We start from the raw sequence: 20,241 nt of genomic DNA, 5'->3' as shown, positions 1-20,241 counted from the left end.
TTCAACAAAACCTAATTTATACCATGGGATGAACAGAAACCAGCTATTCCCATTAATGTGTATAGCAAAAGAATGCAGAGACAATACCTGCACAAAGCCACACATCATGTAGTCATCAAACAAAGGGAGGCTGGGGCGGTCCTCGCGATAAATTGTGATTCTGTAGCTGCTCACAATCTCAGGGCTGGGCTGCGAATCATCCGTTAAGAGAATGATGACTTTGTTCAAGCCAAGGCCAAGGGGGTAGTTAGCAATGCTGTATGACAAAACAGGAAAGAAGAGCAATAAACACTAAAGAAACAAAGACTTACACTCTTTTATCTATGGCTGCTAAACTTTTCTTGCTTCTAGAGTCTGCTACTTCTAACATTTTCTTTTTCTTACAAAATACATGAGCTTAAATAAAAACAGTGCAAAATAGGATTTGTAACTCTCTGAAGATCTTTCAAGAAGAAAAAATATTGAGAGTGAAATTTAGTGAAAACGGTGGCAGTGGTAAATATTCTGACATGAAATCTGTGAATGAAATCATTAGGGACAATAATTCCTGGCAGGCCCAAATTTGTGATGACATCAGCAGGGAGACAAATGCAATCAGAAGTGTAGCTAGCTGCTGAAATTTTCCACTAGCCAAACATGATGGACTCCCAGACAAGCTGCTCAGAGAGACAGACCAGAGCAAAGCTGAGCTGTGCTCTTCTTCCTTTAACAGGGAAATAAATGCTGAAAGGCACAGAAGTGCACATGCAGGGCTTTTACTTTTCAGTGTAAAGAACATCTTGCTATTCTTATTCATTCTACAAGGAAGAAATCTTTGAGCTTTTCACATACATTCATGTTGACTTCATGTTAACTTCAGTTAACATCAAAACAGGAAAATATTGGGAGGAAGAATTTAATGACATTTAAATAATTTCATGATTTGATTTAAATTATTTAATTTCTCTGCCTTAGAAAAAAAATTTTGGAACATTATAACGTATTTCCAAAATTAAGTTTTTGCACTCATATTTTGTTGCTCATACCTTGGCCCCTTCTTGTTGTCGAGGTGTACATGGCATTGACAGTTAGAGGGTTCTGCTCCTATCTTCACTGTCACCATGTCAAATGGCACTTCTGCATAGTATTCTCTGATCTTTGGGTTAAACTGAGGATTCAGGTCCAGCTGTGGACTGGTGAAGATCTGTCTGATATGAGATAGGGTATCTTTATCTGTTCGAAGAAGATATCAAAGAAGAAAAAAGTGAACTGTATGAACATTTTGGAACAACATGCAACTTCTGGCAGACTGATACCATGTACAGTGGCAAGATATTTAATGCCTAATGATTTGAGACTCATAATCCTCCTGAAAAGTTTTGATGGAGTTTGTAATGGCACTTGAGAGAAATCTGTAGGTCTTGGAAGGATTTTAAACATTCAGTGTTCAATCACAAAAGTCCTAGTCACAAAATTCAAAGCCTGGGTAATCCTTTGAAAATGGAAGGATTAAGTCTGGGAGATCTGTCTCTAGTTAGTTAACTGAAACTTAAAGAAGAGGTAGGCCAAAATTCAGAACCTGCTTTGGTACCAGGCTGTGTACAGGCTTTATGTACAAGTGTAATTTTCAAAAATCAAAATAAATTAGACATACTCTTACTGCTCATAAGAACAAGTCACATGGAGATATCAAGACCCATGGGGTCATTTGCAGTACAGCTGGAAGAATGTTTTATGAAAATTCCTATATCTACAAATTCCAGCTCCTTTCCTGTGTATGAAATCTCCACAATCAAATCCTATTTGCTCGAATGTGTCTTTTATTTCATAGTGTTTGCCAAATTACTCATGAGAATATTTGCTGGCAAGCTACTTATGACAAATATTTTAATCCAGCCTATTGGATTCAGATTTACAGTATAACACATTCAAAACTGCTTTACACATATATTCATTAGTACATATTTTAAACTGGGTACTTCAGAAAATATTACAGATAGGAATCTCCTTTACTATAATAGCTGAAAAATCTTGTGGCTTAAAAGACTAAAAAATGATGCAAATATTTTTATTTCTACTTTGAAATATCTGCCCCAAGAAACAAAACAGGGCAATTTGAGAACTCTCTTTCGTGGATTAAAATTTAAGGGAAGATATTCCAATGAAAGAACAGAATTTGGGCTAGCTTTGTAGGGGAATAGAGACTTACACATTGACACAGAAAAGGTATTTAAAAACCCCCCCTACAAATGAGAAAAAAACATTTCTCTATATTCAGTGTATGCCTTACTTAATAATGTTGTCTCACTGCTAGCTTAAAAATGAAGAGGAATTTCAAAGTAAAATTAATTGAGGTATTTTTAAAATAAAAGGTTCATGCAGTTAGAATGGTGATGCCACTCAGCCAGCCCAGGAGCACTTCTGGACTCTATCTGGCACAACAATGGTTCCTGGAGGCAGCATGAGATCAGCAACTGAGGGGACGAGGCTCAATGGGTAGCAAAACCTTTCCACCATTTACAAATGCGCCCCTCAGATAATTTGAGAATGAGGAAGGCAGCAGAAAGCATTGCTACCACCAAAAAAGAAATAAATTACATCTTTACAGATCTTTAAAAATACTTTAAATATTCTGACAAGCAGATATTTTATAAAAACTCCTCATCTCTTAAGCAGCTCCTTAATACTCCATTATTGAGCTGAAGACAAAGCTTTAAACAAAGCTGATTAAACTCCAGAAAAGTTTAAAGGTTTTCCCACATGAACAAATGTATGATGAGTTTATTGGAAAGAGGGGGGGCAAAAGTCTATTGAAGTGTCACAAGTGATCAATGAGTTCTGGAATACTCACATTAATATGCACATACAGCAAAGTTTACTTTTAGTTTTGAGGCTTATTTAAAATAACAGCCCATTTATTGAGTTTGTATAAACATTCTTGGTACTTAAAAATCCTTTTATTCTCAGTAAAAGCCTACAAATACTCTATTCACTTAGAGATAATGTAGAGAAACCCAAGAAAATTTTTCAAGAATTTTTTCCCCTCTGTGCTCTAGAAAGACATTTACTTACCATAACTGCATTGTCTTTCTCCAGTCTTACTGGAATAATGCAATGCTGAAAGATAAATAGAAACAGCTAATAATTTTCGGTTCTTACTCAGATTACAGTCCTATTGGAGAAGTAACCATCTTTTACTTTTAAGAGATATGTATTTTGATTCTTTACAGTGTGAGATCTTCACTTTAAGCTTGCAAATGCTGCTCATGGGCCCCACTTAGAAACTTACATAAGATAAGGAAGAAATTGGTCTTTTATATGTAGTAAGCAAAGACTTTCCAGCTGGAATGCAAGGCAATGTGATCTAAATCCACATTTAGATAATAGGAAATAATATAGATAGGAAAAACATACTATATAAATGATCTCACTCTGAACCCTTACCTTCATGATTCTTCTTGAAGTCAGAAGGAACATTCTGCTTAGGACTCATATTTTCTTGAGAAAGTTGCCTGTCAATTCAATAGCAGACATATTTCTACATTAATGGAAGGAACAGAAACAATGAAATATTTTGCAAAAAACGTAGTTATGGTATCCCAGGGCACACAGTATTTTATTATTCTCCAGAGAAATATGAACATTCTGGATTCATATTCTCAGCATTAGAGATACTACCTGAGTGAACGTAACAGAAAACACACATTTCATAATGCATGGCAGCACATCACATCAATAGAAAAAAAAAGAAATATAGATGCATTGCTGGGAAAAGGAACAGTGGATGTAGCCAAGGAGAAAATAAACCATATCTCTTAACTGCTTCTGTAATAGAGGTTTTTTGCATATACTTGAGATTAAATTTAGACTTTCTTCAAAAAGGATTAAATAAAAATGAAGGCATGTCTCCAGGCAATTATCTGTGCTGACATTAGGATGAATCCCTAAAATGAAACCTCTATGTGTTTTGCTTTGTTTGGAAATTCAAAACAAATCCTGTGTGTGTGTGTGTGTGTGTGTATGTGTGTGTGTGTGTGTGTGTAAAATCTCTGGGAAAAAAAGGCAGAGTAATTTGCAACAAATAATCAACATGTCAGTGGTGCCCATACTGTGAACTCTGGAGATTTTTTCTTTCAAGTAGATTTTTGGTAGCATGGCAGAAAAAAAGGGAGTAGTCTTCTCTTCAACCCTCTAGCTGATAAGATCTTTTTGGAGGTCCATTAGCATTTCTTGAAGCTTCCACTGGTTTTCCTCTGAGTGTTTCCTTTAGAAGTTCTCACAATGCAGCTTGTTCCTGGATACTGCAGCTCAGATTTTGGAGGACACAAAGCCACTGTCTGTGCCAAGGAAGGGAGGTCACAATACTGTTCTGTGCAATCATCCATCACTGATGTTTCAACAGGAGCTTCTGAAAGCAGTATTGAGGTCCATCATGGAAAGGTAAACTGTCCAGTGATAAAAAAAATGCCCAGTGATAAAACAGATTTCTGCATTAACTCAAGGAGATAAGGAAAGAAGCAGCTGGCAGATCTGTGTGTGCAGGAAAATGTAGATCTGAGCTTGCAGTGTCTGGACAACCACCCTAAATCCATGCAAACTCATTACCTACTGCAAACGAGACACCTAAACTCTTGGAGGGCTTGCTTTCCAAGTAGTAAGTAATTTTGCACCCCTTTTTCTGCTTGTCAAGGAAGTAAAAGCTAACATCTGTCAAATACTGTTACATATAGGTAAAGCCTTATAAAATAAGGACCTTGTTACCTTTGTAAATTCATGGCTCAGGCCTGCTACTTCAGCTAAGTAGAAGAGGACTGTCCCAAAGTGACTCAGCGAAATTAGAAGTAGAAAAACAAGTTATATAACCATTGCATGTTTACATCTTAGTGTTTGGTGGTTGGTTGGATTATGTTTGTTATGATTTAAAACTATGTAACTGATAAAGGCCTGGCTGCTTAAAAAAGCCTGGCTTTTGCAATAAACCAGCACTCCTTTGCACCTGCCTGGGGACTCTGCGTTGCTTTGCTTTGTACATCTGGCACCTGAACAAAATAAATTTTTTCTCTCTGCTGTTCTTTTTTTGCTTGTCTGGTCCCAAAGTCTGTTTTACAATGAAAGCAACATGTCTTAACTCTATAAAATGACAGACTTTGATTTAGTCAGAGAACACCTCGGGAGTGAAGCAGGAGAGCCATCACAACTGCACGGCCCCTGCTCACAAAGGAACAGCATGACCCGTATGAATCTCAAATCTGTAGAGACTGCAATTAACTTCAGACAGCATTAAGAGACATATAATAACTATATCTGATTACAGCAGGGTAGCAAAATGTAATATTTGGAAATCATATTAGAGAAAGATACTCAGATTGCAACATGGCCAGCAGGTCTGGGGCAGTGATTGTCCCCCTGCACTCAGCACTGGTGAGGTCACACCTTGAATCTTACGTTCAGTTTTGGCTTCTCACTACATGAAAGACATTGAAATGCTGGAGCAGGTCCAGATAAGGGTAATGAAGCTGGGGAAGGGGCTGCAGCACAAGCCTTATGAGGAGCAGCTCGGTGAGGTGAGGGTGCTCAGTCAGGACAACAAGAGGCTCAGGGGAGACCTTATCGCTCTCTACAACTCCCTGAAACAAGGCTGTACCAGGTGGAGTCATTCTCTCACGTCATAAGTGGTAGGATGAGAGGAACCTTTCCAATATTAATGACTCTGTGGTTCAATGATTTGCCTCTGCTGCAGCCTGAGCTTTTTAATCATTAGCACCATGAAGCTGTCCTTTGTCCAAGCTCCTTGCAATCAGCAGAATGAGATATGATGCAGTTATGAAGCTCCTCCTAACACAGAGGGCTTTGCAGACTCCTTTCCTTCACATGCTGTTAGTCAAGAAAGGACCTTGATCTGTTTGAGAGGCCCCATATTTACCCACTTAGGTATCTTGGAGGTGTCAAGTACAGAGGTGCTCTTTCTTTGCCTACACACTTTGCAGTTAGCTCCAATGAAACTAATGTCTGTATGTCAGTACCCTTGGTGAGTGCATGCTTGTCAAATGTACCTTGCAGAAGATTCCCAGTGTGTACATCCCAAACTATTTACTGTGAGCCTGCTCTTTAGGAATCTCTCTGATTCAGCAAACAAGAAAGGCAAAGGATTGACAGTAGCAAGAGTAATATAGCTCTGATTGTCTATGCAATCAGACATAAGCAATGAAGGACATGTATAAAAAGAATATTTCACAAAATTTAAATATAAAAAAAGAAAAACTAGTCACTTTAGGTGTCTCTGATGGATATGTTACTTGTGAATGGTGCGACTTTTAACGGGTCATAAACTCAAGATTGTGACCATATTTCAATATTCTGTAGAGTTATGAATTTTCTTTCTTTAGATGATGTTATGTAGTTCTCTCTTCAAAATAAGTTCTCTATATTGTAGAGTGTTTGTTTGGCTTCAGTCACAGTTTCCATGAGGACACTTGGGTCCTTAAATGAAATTCCTTGTGCTGATCTTCAGAAGTGAAATAAAAAAATTCAGATGCAAGAGTGGGATTAATTTTCTGGCACTTAATCCAACTGTCTCTCTCGATTCCTCCTTCCTTCTGCCTCGCACTCCTCCCATTCTAGGTCAGTGATCTTAGACTTGCCTTCCTTTGTCATTGCCTTTTTTGTCCCATAGTACAAAACATGTTAATTTCTCAGACTTCCCAGGTAATTGACATGACCCAGTTAAATTCCAAAAAAGTATTTTCAGCCCAAATTCAGTCTGAGGCCTGATGCTTCCAGTTTGAACTAAAAAAGGGCTTGCATATGAGAAGCTAGAACTACTTCTCCAAATACATCAGCTGATTTCAAAAAACCATTTGCAGCTTTTTGACCTGCTTAGTCTTTTGTCTGTTTCAGATACAGAAGGGTTAGCTTTACTCACTAATCTGATTCTTCCATGCTATCTGACATAGCCAAATATACTTTCCATGACACCTCATTGCCCCTATTCCAAAAGGCAGCAGTTATGTATGTCCTAGTCATATCAGAAGTATAAACTGCAAAGAGTTGAAAAAAGTCAATACAAAAATGCAAAAGTTTTTTTCAGAGTACATGGTTAGATGTAATATCTTTTACTAATACATCTGAGGTGGTCATTTTCAGCCAGACTGTAATTATTTCATTATTGAGATAAGTTTCTAGAGTTGTTCTTACTTCTCCTGTGGAAGGAATTCAGAGGGTTCACTAATACCATATAAGGTTTCAACACTAGTCATATAGATGAAATGAATTAAAGTATGTGGACTAGGAAACATCTTTATATCCTGCCTTCATTCTATAGAGTCATGATCAGTGAATGAAGTAATTTTACAAGACCTCAGTCAGAAGTCACTACTTTTCCCATATATTTCTTGTCTGGACAGTCAGTTATGCAATCACTAGATTTGATATACAGAAATACCAGTTTTCCACAGTCAGAGAAATAAGAACTGTTAAATAAATTGACCGAACAGCCTGGCCTTAACTGAAGAAATTTAGGGAAAGTGTTCTGATATACAAACTCATCAAAGCTGGGGGAAAAAAGTTTAATCAAGGGTCAAAGAGAATGAATACCTGAGTTATTTGGGGAGTAAGTACAACTAAGCTCTTTCTTCCTTGCAATTAAGTATAATCACATGTATATCTGACACATGCATCACCCTCATATGCATGTAGCTAAGGGAGTGGAAGATTCTGATTTAGCAATGTCAAAGGACATGTTTTTTTATACAGTGAATAAAGAGAAAGGTGTTATTAGCTTAGCCACTGAAGAAAAATAAAGAGCAAAGAAGCAGATTGGCCTATGCCCTAGAGAAAGGTCATGGTACTTCTACATATTTATACACATACAATAATGTTGAGCTTGAAGGAGAAAAAAGAGGCCAAGGGGCTTGCTCAAAGTGAGTGAGTGGCACAGCTTAGATTAGAACAGAAAGCTGCTAAAGGCTGGTATGCTTTGATATGCAAACCTAAATATTTCTGCAAAAGGGCAAAGGCTTATATATGAATGCAAGCAGCTGCATCTTTGAGTTACTTCTCACGGGGAGAGATCAGAGTGGTTGGCAGTAATAACAATAATTTAGCACTTACATGGAACTGTGTATATTTAAAACTCTAATAAACAGATACCTAGTACAGTGATAAAGTATAAGCTCCCCTTTACAGTAAAGCAAGCAAACATACAGATAATTATTGATTTGCTGAAATTTGCCCAATTCAGTGAGGAACAAAATTAAAACTTAAATCTTACAGATGCCTTATATACTCACTACAGCATTCTCCCAGCAAAATGCATGTACTAGTATCATTCACACATTCATCTTGAGACTCAGTGGAATGGAACACACACATTGTCTAATGTGCCTCTGTTGCCAAGCCCTTGTTTGTATGTCATAAATGTCAGTAGTCAGTATGGCATATATGTATATGAAACACCATTAGTTAAGAGATAATGAAAACAGAAAGCACATTTTGAAAAATTTTATACTAAACATACAGTATACTATGCTTACTCCTTCCTTCCTTCCTTCCTTCCTTCCTTCCTTCCTTCCTTCCTTCCTTCCTTCCTTCCTTCCTTCCTTCCTTCCTTCCTTCCGCCACTTCCTTCCTTCCTTCCGCCACTTCCTTCCTTCCGCCACTTCCTTCCTTCCGCCACTTCCTTCCTTCCTTCCGCCACTTCCTTCCGCCACTTCCTTCCGCCACTTCCTTCCGCCACTTCCTTCCTTCCGCCACTTCCTTCCTTCCGCCACTTCCTTCCTTCCGCCACTTCCTTCCTTCCGCCACTTCCTTCCTTCCTTCCTTCCTTCCTTCCTTCCTTCCTTCCTTCCTTCCTTCCGCCACTTCCTTCCGCCACTTCCTTCCGCCACTTCCTTCCGCCACTTCCTTCCGCCACTTCCTTCCTTCCTTCCGCCACTTCCTTCCTTCCTTCCTTCCGCCACTTCCTTCCTTCCTTCCTTCCTTCCGCCACTTCCTTCCTTCCTTCCGCCACTTCCTTCCGCCACTTCCTTCCGCCACTTCCTTCCGCCACTTCCTTCCGCCACTTCCTTCCTTCCGCCACTTCCTTCCTTCCTTCCGCCACTTCCTTCCTTCCTTCCGCCACTTCCTTCCGCCACTTCCTTCCTTCCGCCACTTCCTTCCGCCACTTCCTTCCGCCACTTCCTTCCTTCCGCCACTTCCTTCCTTCCTTCCTTCCTTCCTTCCTTCCTTCCTTCCTTCCTTCCTTCCTTCCTTCCTTCCTTCCTTCCGCCACTTCCTTCCTTCCGCCACTTCCTTCCTTCCGCCACTTCCTTCCTTCCGCCACTTCCTTCCTTCCGCCACTTCCTTCCTTCCTTCCTTCCGCCACTTCCTTCCTTCCTTCCGCCACTTCCTTCCTTCCGCCACTTCCTTCCTTCCGCCACTTCCTTCCTTCCTTCCTTCCTTCCTTCCGCCACTTCCTTCCTTCCTTCCTTCCTTCCTTCCTTCCTTCCTTCCTTCCTTCCTTCCTTCCTTCCTTCCTTCCTTCCTTCCTTCCTTCCTTCCTTCCTTCCTTCCTTCCGCCACTTCCTTCCTTCCGCCACTTCCTTCCGCCACTTCCTTCCGCCACTTCCTTCCGCCACTTCCTTCCGCCACTTCCTTCCGCCACTTCCTTCCGCCACTTCCTTCCTTCCTTCCTTCCTTCCTTCCTTCCTTCCTTCCTTCCTTCCTTCCTTCCTTCCTTCCTTCCTTCCTTCCTTCCTTCCTTCCTTCCTTCCTTCCGCCACTTCCTTCCGCCACTTCCTTCCGCCACTTCCTTCCGCCACTTCCTTCCGCCACTTCCTTCCGCCACTTCCTTCCTTCCGCCACTTCCTTCCTTCCTTCCTTCCGCCACTTCCGCCACTTCCCTCCCCCTCCCTCCCTCCCTCCCTCCCTCTCTTCTTTCCTTGTTCTGTCTTTCATTTCCTCTTTCCCTCCTGAGGAAAGTTAAAATTTCTTTGCAAAAGTTAAGTGGATCTAACCTTCTCATTACAGCATTTTTCTATCTTTTCACAAGGAGTTAAAATCATGTTCTCGGAGTATTATGCTTTCTGACCTTTCTGTTGGACAGAAAAGTTGGAGCCAATCAAAATTATTAATTATTTTGGAAAAATATTCACCTGAAATTTTATATTTTCTGTACAGTTTTGCTGCTAATTGGTGCATAAATTAAGACAGTCTTAACCCTGGGAAATGCTCCTGATTTAGAGTTTACAGTTGTTTAGGAAAAGAAAATGTACCTAATTAATCTTTCTTTTTAAAATTTACTATAGTTTTAATTAATTTTCAATCCAGAGTCCTTCATATTAGATAGAGAAGCAAAACTTGTTCCACTTAGGAACCTAGCTACAGATCTGACAGCAGAATGGCTGTCAGGGCTCTAAGTGGGATGATCAAACTTCATCTCAAGGGTTGCAAGTGCACTTACAGCTACTGAAGGATTAAGCTTTATGATGCTCACTGGAGATATTCCAATTATATAACTTAAGAAAATACCTTCAACATTATAATAGTTAACTTACCACTCTGAAAGATTTGTTTGTGCCTCTTTATTCATGAACTGGAACTGTTGAAGGACACTGGACAGCAACCAGTGGACAGTCAGGACTGAACTAAGCCGCCTCATTGGGTCTAGCATTCGATAGAGGTCGCGCAGCAGCATTTGGATCTTGGGTGCAGAAGAAGGGAAAAGCTGAGAAGAGAGACACTGATTTGAGACAACACAGTATGATTTTTGTAGAATGCAAAGATATGAAAAATGATCAGAAGACAGTATATACAGCTTACAGCTGGTTATATATTAATGCTCTTTCCCACATACTTGGAAAAGGACTGTCATGCCCAGCCTTGCAAATCAGGATTAGCAGTATTGACATGGAAGCTGATCTCCTCTGCCTCTGAACTGGCCCTGAGGCTAGCTCAGTTGGTCAGAGAATGAAGCTAGGGTTACAGGTTCAATCCCTGTATTGGCCATTCACTTAAGAGTTGGACTTGGTGATCCTTCTGGGCCCCTTCCAACACAGGTCATTCTATGAAAGTGCTTCTTCAGAAAGTGTCATCAGTCTCTATCCCTAATACTCATCCAGAAAGTCTCACAGAAATCCTGATGTCATACACACTTTCTGAACAACAGACTCAGTTGAAAATCCTTTATTTTCCGAATACTCAACATTTCCCTCATTACCTGTACCTACTCACTGACACTGATTATTTTTCCTCCATCTGTGTTCTTCTCCATAAATGAACTCAAAGCATGAAGAGGAGGACATATTCCACCTGCTTTTTTTTGCCACTTTTTCATCTATATCTACTCTTTGATAATGATCTCAGTATTGTACTTTCTCTAGTCCATCCACTCACTCCTGCTTTTGCTTCACTGTCATTCTATTTTCTTACCACCTCATTAGTAATTTACATGATTCACCTTCTTTTCCTTTCCTTCTATTTCCTGGTCTCCATTTCTGCTTTAGCTGTCCTTTTCAGTGGAAGCTCAGCTCAAATATTCTGTTCTATTTCTTTATTTTAAATTAAATTCAAATGATCCACCAAAGTAAAATCCGTGTTACCTCTATCTTCTTGCTTCCCTGCCCATCCATCCTAATTACATATGCCAGAGACAGCAGAGAATGGTAATGAAGGAGGAATGTTAAGAGATTTACATAAAATATATATCCAATGAAACAAAATCCTGTTTATTTTACCAGCTCAAATTGTCCAAGACTCTTCAGCTCCTTTATGAAAGTAGTCATTGAATTTATCTCTTCCAAAGAGAAACATTGCTCAGCTTCTCTGCTGTCTGTTCCATCCTGGGAAGAAAAGGGCAGCATGTTCTGGTGAAATCACATGGAAAGCAATGTGCTTTCATTAGACCCCAATCCCTTCACTGATCATAAGAACAAGTCACAGCAGCTCTCCACAAGCCCTAACCTCAGCCAGCCAGCTCCTAGATAGCTCATCCCATTATTAAGTCTAGAATAAAGCAAATTGTGCCCTGGCATTGTCTAGAAACATTGTCTAGAAACAAACCCACAGAAACTCCTGGTCTCTGGAGCACGGGCTGTGTAATCATATCACTGCATGTCTGGATATCTGCACCTTTCTACTTTATCCTGACATCAATTTAGAACCCATGACCCTGTTTTAGCCACATCTGTCCAAGAGGTGGAAGTTGCCTGGATAATTTAGTCCCTGTAAGTCTTTCAAGCAACAGACTCCTCAGAAAGGCATCCTTAAAAGTTCCTAGACTGAGAGAAATACTGTTGAAAGAGATGTCTGCTTGTCAGAAATGGTTTTCACTATTGAAGTAAAATTTGTGCAGATTCTATAAATGCAAAAAAAAAATAAATTCTGGAACTGGATCTTGCATTGAAAGTAAGACACAAAGTTGTAAGAAAAAAAATTTAATTCTGATGCTCATGGATTTCCATGCATGAGTTAACCAATTCTGGATGAAATTGTGAAAACACACAAATCTTTATATTAAAAAAAAAGACCATTTTTAAAAAGAGTGGGAAAATTGATTTTTAAAGCTTTAAATATATCTTTCAATCACAGTATTTTTGAAAATGACATAATTTGAGAGAGGAAGTTTTACAAAAAAATTAAATTGTTCAATATAGTAACAGTTTTACTCCACAGCATACAATAAAAGATGGTCCTGATTAAATAAAACCATTCTATAAGCTGGCAGCAACAATTTTAGAACTACACAATTTAAAATTAAATATTTTCAAATAATAATACAAAAAAGTTGGAATGTACTACCTTGCTCACAGATGATTCATATATTTTTTGCAAAGCTTCTATGAAACTGGATGTTGAGGATTCATTAGATAAGAGAAATTTAAATGTATCTTCAAAAAGAAGTTCTTTGGAAATTTGGTCCTGAGTAGTCGATTCATTGTCAACTTGGAAGTCAAAGTTTTCATGCACCTGTTGGAAAAAAAATTATAAAAATGTACCACTTAAATAAAAAGTCCAATCTTCTCATAGCAATAAATACTAAACTGGAACTTTAAAAAAGACATAATAACACAAACTGACAGGATTATAAAACAAGTGCTGTGCCACATCGTCTGTCCCAACCCCACACCGCAATGTTTGCTGCTCTCCAGTGGGCAGAGTGCAGTATTGCGGACACGTGTGAACAGATTTCTTACCTATTTGATTGGAAATTTGATTAAAAATATAAAATATCAGATTATATGCTAATATAACTCATTAAAAACTCATGTACTAAGGATTACTACAGAACATCTGTTAGTACAGAAGAAAGTATAAGTTTTGCAATATATAAGCACAACTAAAAATTATTTTTTTATGAAATATGACTAAAACATTAATAAACACAAATATAGAACCAATATGAATAGGTTGTGTGCATAATATAAATTACAAGATATAATATTCAAAGTCAATGTTGCATTAATTATCAACAGCTATTTTCCAGAGACATTTGTTTTTTCAGAAAAAAACACTAAATCCTACTGATTTCCTATAAACTTATGGGTAACGGATAATAGTTGAAACTTCTATGCAGGAGGGCAAACGCTATGTTTTATTTTTTAAGCTCTTCTGGGATAAATTTTTACAGCCTGGTGTACAATTATCAAGTTGTTATGACATACCACATTTGTCATACTAACTAAATAAGTCTTCTTAGACTAATTAAAAATGTTGTCTTCATTGACTTTTTAAATTCTGCAAACTTCCTTCCTTTCATATATGCATTTTTCCTATGTGTTTAAAGATTTTTTTTTCCTGAAGAATGCAGAGATTGACTGCATTGTTATTACTAGACACTTGAACAGATTTTAAGTGGGGATATATTAATTATTTTTTGTTAATATTTGTATATCATAAATATAAAGAAAATGTTACATACCTAGGCACATGCATATTCATGTGTATACATGAGGTAACGAGAACAGCTGGAAATCAGTACAATAATTGCTTCAGGACAGGTTGTTCTGAGGCAGGAGTGGTACAAAACCTGGCACAGTCTCATTTCCCTGGTTTTAAGAGCCTTGTGGATCATCCAGGAAGAAGGCAGCACAGTGGAGGTCAAAGCAGATAATGAAATGAAGAAGTACAATCCAATTTATGGAGAACTTTAATTCGTATTAAAAGCCAGTTGTGGTTTTTTAATTTCCTCTATTCATCTTTGGTCTGTCACATTTAAAACCTAACTCCACTCTTATGCAGTGCTTCTTATGGATTTTGTTTCACTGATATTCATTTGGGGTAATAGCTAATCTTTTAATGTAAACTGAGAAGTTTGCACATTTTGATGGTCTGGGGAATTTAATCATAGGAACTCTGACTCTTAAAAACTAGTTTCTTCTACAGAAACTCTTCACAATCAGCCAAAATAATATTAAAGTGTTGGTACATTTCTTAGACATTTGAGGGTACCTATCAAAGAGGTTTTTCTGCTGTGTTTTTGGTGCAATTTTGTTGAGTGAAGCAATAATTTGTGCAATTTTCTCACCTTTAGAACTACTGGGTGTATGGACATGCCAAATCCAATGTCAAAGGTAAGCATCTGAAAACATTGGCTGCATCTGAAATACAACATAAAAGGAGCCTGTTTCAGTGAGGGTAGGTACTGTTGGGAAATACAGAATCATAGAATAATTTAGGCTGGAAAAGACCTTTAAGATCATTGTTTCCAATCACAAACCTAGCACTGCTAAGCCCATAATTCAACCATGTCCCTATACACAGTAAAATTCAATACATACACAGGTCCAGAGAACACATGCAGGAAAACATACACACATAAGTCAAGAAACAACATGTGACACAGACTAAATAAATTTCTAAGAAGAGTCAGCAGCATTAAATACAGAAGGAATCAGATTATGAGGTGATGAAAATAGTGCTGTATAAAAGTGGTTTTAATGTTTGACATAGAGGGAGGTGAATGATGTTGAAGGAAAAAATGCCTTTTGAAGAGAGTGAATGAGGTCCTGCAAAAGCTTTGAAGATATTTGGAGGGGAAGAGATGGTGAAACACTCCAGGCTCAGTTGAGCAAAGAGCTCTGCTGCAGCTATGGGGATGTTTGGAGGCATGGACCAGGAGCTATAAGCAAGTCTTGTGTTCATAAACAAGAGAGTCCATTTCATTGGTAAAAAAGAGATTTTGGACCACTGTCAAAATAGCTTCATCCCCATTACACTCCTCCCCTCTTTGCTACCCTCTCCACTCACAATGTAAGCTTTATTCCCAACTTGTGTAAGTCAAATAATGAGCTTTACATTACTGCTACTAAAACACCTGGTTCTCAAAATAGGCTTAAACACATAAACTTAATAAATAGCAACTTATTTAGTACTTATCATAAAAATGTCAGAGATGGGACATAACGTACATAAAACAAATAATAATTTTATTTAGTAAAAATATTACATAATTGAGGTTGATTTATGTGTAAGAATTATAACACTAATAGTGATTACACACAGAAATGTGACTGTGGGTGCCTATATTTCATAGCATACACTTTATAAAGCGTTTTACAGTGTCTCTTGTTAAGATTGCTTGCTAGAGCCAGCTCTGAACAATCTGGGCTACTCTAGCATTAAATACTTGACATATGACAGAATGCTCACTGAAAGGAAATACAGCTTCATGTATGTTAGGACTAGCCCAATTGCAAGTGATTTCTGTTCATTTGTGCTGCCCAAAACACTTCATTAGGACAGCATCTGGTCCTAAGTATTTATCAGAACCTTTTCACAAACTAGAAACATTGGGGATATTGAAGAGTTGTACTCCTTAAACACAGCATGTCCTTACTTTATAAAGAAGTATGAAATAGATGGGAAATTTTTATTTTAAGATATTTGTATCTTCTGCAATTTTTATTCTGTTCTAAGGAGCTATCTTGACACTAGCATTACAATGACTACTGCAATTCACTTACTGATTGAAAGAATTTGGTCCTGAGGCAGATGATTTGCTGAAGACCTCAGTTATAAGTAGAAGTTTGTTTATAGCCTCCTTCATGTTGTTGAAGGCTTGTTGGGGAGAACTGTTTCTGAAGAATATCTCAAAAAACCTTTGCAGCTGTGAAAGAGAATACATATATTTTTGAGCAGTTACAGTGCTTAAAACCATAAATTAAAAGACTGCTAGAAATAAAAATTGCCTTGTAATATCATCTTCAATTCTTATTCATTTGCACAATGAAGTGGAATGAAAAGCTCCAACACACCACACTAATAGAGAATGACATTTTCTTTACAAATAAGTATATCAGAAACAAAATCTGTACAAATGGTTTTAAAAATATTGCTCAGAATCTATGCTTACTTTGATAAAACCTTTTGCTGACACTGGTTATAGGCAAAAAACCTCAAAACACCACTTGAATCTTCACCAGTGGGTAATAGCAAACTCAAAGTAAAAGCCTTCTCTTTTCCTAACATACTGTGCCAAGGGCTGTCCCACTGGACCTTGACTACACATCCTTATCCCCAGTCAAGAAGCTTTAAACAGAGTATAGAAGAAAGATGCTGGGAAAATGATCAGCCACTGCAGCCCGTATTTGGACCAAACTCTGCATATTCTGTGGTTTTCAGACTCATGAATCCTCCCTATGGCATATTTACTGACCTGCTGTCAGTAAATGTAATATTTACGGACAGTCCTGTCCTCAGGTGCTTTCATCACTCATGCAAATTCACCCTGATCATCACTTCAGATAGAGATTCCAGGAAACAACTGGAGCAGCACAGAGACCCAGTGAAGAGTGGGACATAGGCAGGTTTTGTAGTGTCAGAGTGCTTGGTGCTAAGAAAGGGGCTGACTTTGAACCATATTTCCATTAGAGTTATCATTGGGCTGAGTGTAGCCTCTGCCCAATCATCCAGGCATTTAACAAAGATGCTGAACAGGAACAGACCCAGTAAGGATCTCTGCATACAACGCTAGTTCCTGGTGATGTGCTATGACGTGCTGACACGAGAACTTAGAGCATTCTTCTCTATACCCTAGTCCACAGTATTTTCTAGAAAGTTTTGGAATCTTCCCTTCTGAGTATAAATACTTTCAAGCACACTGGTCTGCACTGGCACAGATTAATGGCTTTTGGTTTCTTCAGGTAGCATATTGTAGTTAAATGTAATAGGCACTTTTCAATTTCCTTTTTAAAAATACTGTAACATTGCTTACAGCCAGCCATGGGAGATTGATGCAGCTAACATTGATCCTCCTTTGCTTTTGCTCTCTTCGGTTTCACTAACTCCATCCAGTTGTGCTGGTAAATAATTGAAGAGTAGGAATTTGGTCTGTTTGCCTTCCTGTTCTTATCACCTCTGTTTTTATTTCAACAAGTGATTGCCTTGCCAAGTTTTATTGACTAAAAGAATGGTGACCCATGCACAGATCTGTGCTGAAGGTATATAGTGCCTGTGACTTTATTTTGTCTTTTCAGTAAAGCTATTTGAAATGCCAGTAGGGAAAAAATGACAACAACATACATGCCTGAAGTTATAAAATTAAACTTGTGACTGCAGGAAGTGGTGCAGCAAAGGTTGCATGCATAGCCTCAACTCTCTTTTTTTTATATTTGCTTGATGCTGATATCTTGAATTAAATCACACTGTATTTCTACACTGTAGAATGTTTTTCATGTCTACTGCAGTTCCATGAGCCTATGGAGCAAAGGAGCCTCAGATGCATTATTTAGAGATTATACAGCTCCTCACATCACAGTCTATTTCATCTCCAAAACAGGCTGAGAAGGAGTCCTTTTTCCCCAAAGCCTAAGACCACCAAAGCTGTGTTTCTCCCACAGAGTGGTACAAAGATTAAGAACAAGAAGCTCCACATTTTTCAGATCAGTTCTGATTCAGATGCATCTCCAAGGGAAATTGTTCCACTTTAGTTCCTTGTTCAGGACAAAACTAGTTAATTAAACTGTTCATGTGAATAAAGAAAAAATGAAGGCTCATCTCACCAAGGTGGTTAGTTCTTTGATCAGGACAAACACAGTTAATTAAACTGTTCATGTTAAAAAAGTTTAAAAATTAAAATGAAGGCCCATCTCATCAAGGTGGCTCTTCAGCTGAATTTTGTAATTATTTCCAGCACCTCTGCCACATTCTGCACACAACTTACGTTCCCACTACTGTGGCTTGCACAGAGTAACTAACTTACTAAATTCACAGTGGGTATTGAAGGACTAAGTAAGATGTGCTATTGTGCTGCACAGGGAGCATAAGGAGTTGAAGAGTTTAATAAAGAGAGATGGGGATTAGTGGAAGGAAGAGCAAGAGTGCCATTAGCTCATCTGCTCTCTCACCATCAATCAATTTCCAAGTACGTAAACACAAAGGATATGTAATGCATACATTTCTAGTAACAATTGATGAAGACAGGCTGGCTTGCCCTACTGGTACTCAGAGCATGCTGATGGCTATTATTAGTCAACTGTTGCCATCAAAACAGGCATTAAAATAAAACTGGCATCTCCAAGAAACGGCATTATAGTTGCAGCTCTCCTTAGCCAGCCTAGAAAAGAAACATTGCTCAACAGGTTCTCATTAGAGGATATCAGGTTTTAAACCAATGTTTATTCTATGCCAATGGCTGAAAATAAATATTTAGGCAGCCTGGTTCAGGACCAATAGAGATGAGATGAATACTTCAGGTTAAATTCCAATTCATTAAAAAATCCTATTTAAAGAAGTTCAGATTAGATTTGACTTCAACAGATTCCACATGATTTACAGCAATAGATAGGAAAAATTTAAAGTGTATGGGTTAAGGCTGATAATGTGTGAAAATCTGCAGCAACCTCAGGTTCTTCTGAGTGAATAAAAGTATATCAATATCTGTGTTCAACTGCAAAATACTAAAGAGCTGAAGGTTTCTTCAAGTGACCACCACTGATGCTGATCCTCTGCCTTTCAGAGGAAACAGACTGCCTGTCCAGCAAAATGCACCCTCACCATTGACAGAGTGAGATTAACAGAAGCCTCGAACAATTTAAAGAGGACAGAGTAGGAAATACTGCTGGCAATTACAGGAACCTATTCTGGGAGAAAGCTGACCTCTGGCTGGCCAATTTTTAAGCAGAGGAACAGGGTTTAAATTTTAGTAGGCTGCAAGACTAAATGCAGACATGCATATTTATTTTATACCATGACACCATTATATACAGAACTGCAAGATTTCTCAGAAGCTGAAGGTCTTCACCCAAATGCTGGACTCCTACAGGTGGAGGTATGTTCCAAATATTTATGTAATGCCTTACAGAAGTGTGCAAATGCAGTCAAGTTACCTGGATCAAGTACACATTTTCTGTAAAGGCAGAATGAATTAGAAATAATCTTCAAATTAATTTAAACTCATTGACCTTTCACTGCCCAATAAATTCTTGCTTTAGGAAAAGCCACTGGGGGAAAAAAAAAGGCCAACTCAATATTAATTTTATGATGCTTTTTCTTTTACCCATTTTGACATCTAGTTTTTAAAATCTGCAGTCATTAAAAGTAGCCTTATAATCTCAATGACAGAGATCCCTCTGGCTCCTCAAAAATACACTGAATCATCAGGTAAAGGTCGGACACATTGAAAAAAGGCAATTTAATTGACAAAGGAATTCTGATTTGCAGACTTCATGCATAGAGCCATGGGGCCTGAAGAGTGGAAGAGTGTGGCACTCACTGGATGAAAGTTATGATGACTGTAGTAATTCCCTCAAGAAGATTTTCCTCTGGCAATTTTTCTGCAAATTAATTTCTCAGGAGAGCTGCTGGGGCAGCCTGGGGCAGTTACCTGAATGGTCATCTGAGGATTGCCTTGAGAAAGAGTATAAAACCAAACTGTAGTGATCTTTCTGAGATTGCCTTCTAGCTCAATCCTAAACAATCTTACCTCCTGATGAAACAAACAAGAAAGATTTTCCTTAACTAATATTGGGAATGGCCATAAAATCAAACTTAGAATACCTTCCTTTACTGACTGCACTACTTAGCTCTCTGCTGATTGTGACAGGTGCTCAGAGACACAGCTCACATGAAGAAAATTCTCTCAGGTGCCAGTATTGCAGAGAAATCCCACACTACAAGACTGCACAGATTATGTCTATGTACAAGCTACATGTCTAAGTTCCCTTTACACCTCACTGCAGCACACAGATGCTTGAAGAGCATAATTTATGGCATCCTAAAGCAGATGTCTCAAAACAGTGACATTAATTGCAATCTGAAACTGCTTGGTTCACCTGGAGAATCTAAGTG

At 38.3% G+C, this 20,241-nt stretch overlaps 1 protein-coding gene across 5 annotated transcripts in view; it reads right to left on the bottom strand.

Annotated features, from left to right (window-relative positions):
- The window catches only part of CPED1 (cadherin like and PC-esterase domain containing 1), a 158,377-nt gene that overhangs the window by 71,541 nt on the left and 66,595 nt on the right, over nt 1–20,241 (bottom strand). For all 5 annotated transcript variants that reach the window (XM_058804615.1, XM_058804614.1, XM_058804617.1 and 2 more), the window contains 9 exons: nt 15,918–16,060; nt 14,480–14,552; nt 12,754–12,921; nt 11,691–11,795; nt 10,512–10,681; nt 3,424–3,491; nt 3,052–3,096; nt 1,026–1,212; nt 88–256 (listed from right to left, as the gene is read on the bottom strand). In XM_058804615.1, the coding sequence (XP_058660598.1) occupies nt 88–256; nt 1,026–1,212; nt 3,052–3,096; nt 3,424–3,491; nt 10,512–10,681; nt 11,691–11,795; nt 12,754–12,921; nt 14,480–14,552; nt 15,918–16,060 (1,128 nt within the window). The remainder of the gene's footprint in view (nt 1–87; nt 257–1,025; nt 1,213–3,051; nt 3,097–3,423; nt 3,492–10,511; nt 10,682–11,690; nt 11,796–12,753; nt 12,922–14,479; nt 14,553–15,917; nt 16,061–20,241) is intronic.

Source organism: Ammospiza caudacuta, chromosome 5, assembly GCF_027887145.1.
Source record: "Ammospiza caudacuta isolate bAmmCau1 chromosome 5, bAmmCau1.pri, whole genome shotgun sequence".
Classification (NCBI taxonomy): Eukaryota; Metazoa; Chordata; class Aves; order Passeriformes; family Passerellidae; genus Ammospiza; species Ammospiza caudacuta.
This window is presented reverse-complemented; position numbering and strand designations above follow the sequence as displayed.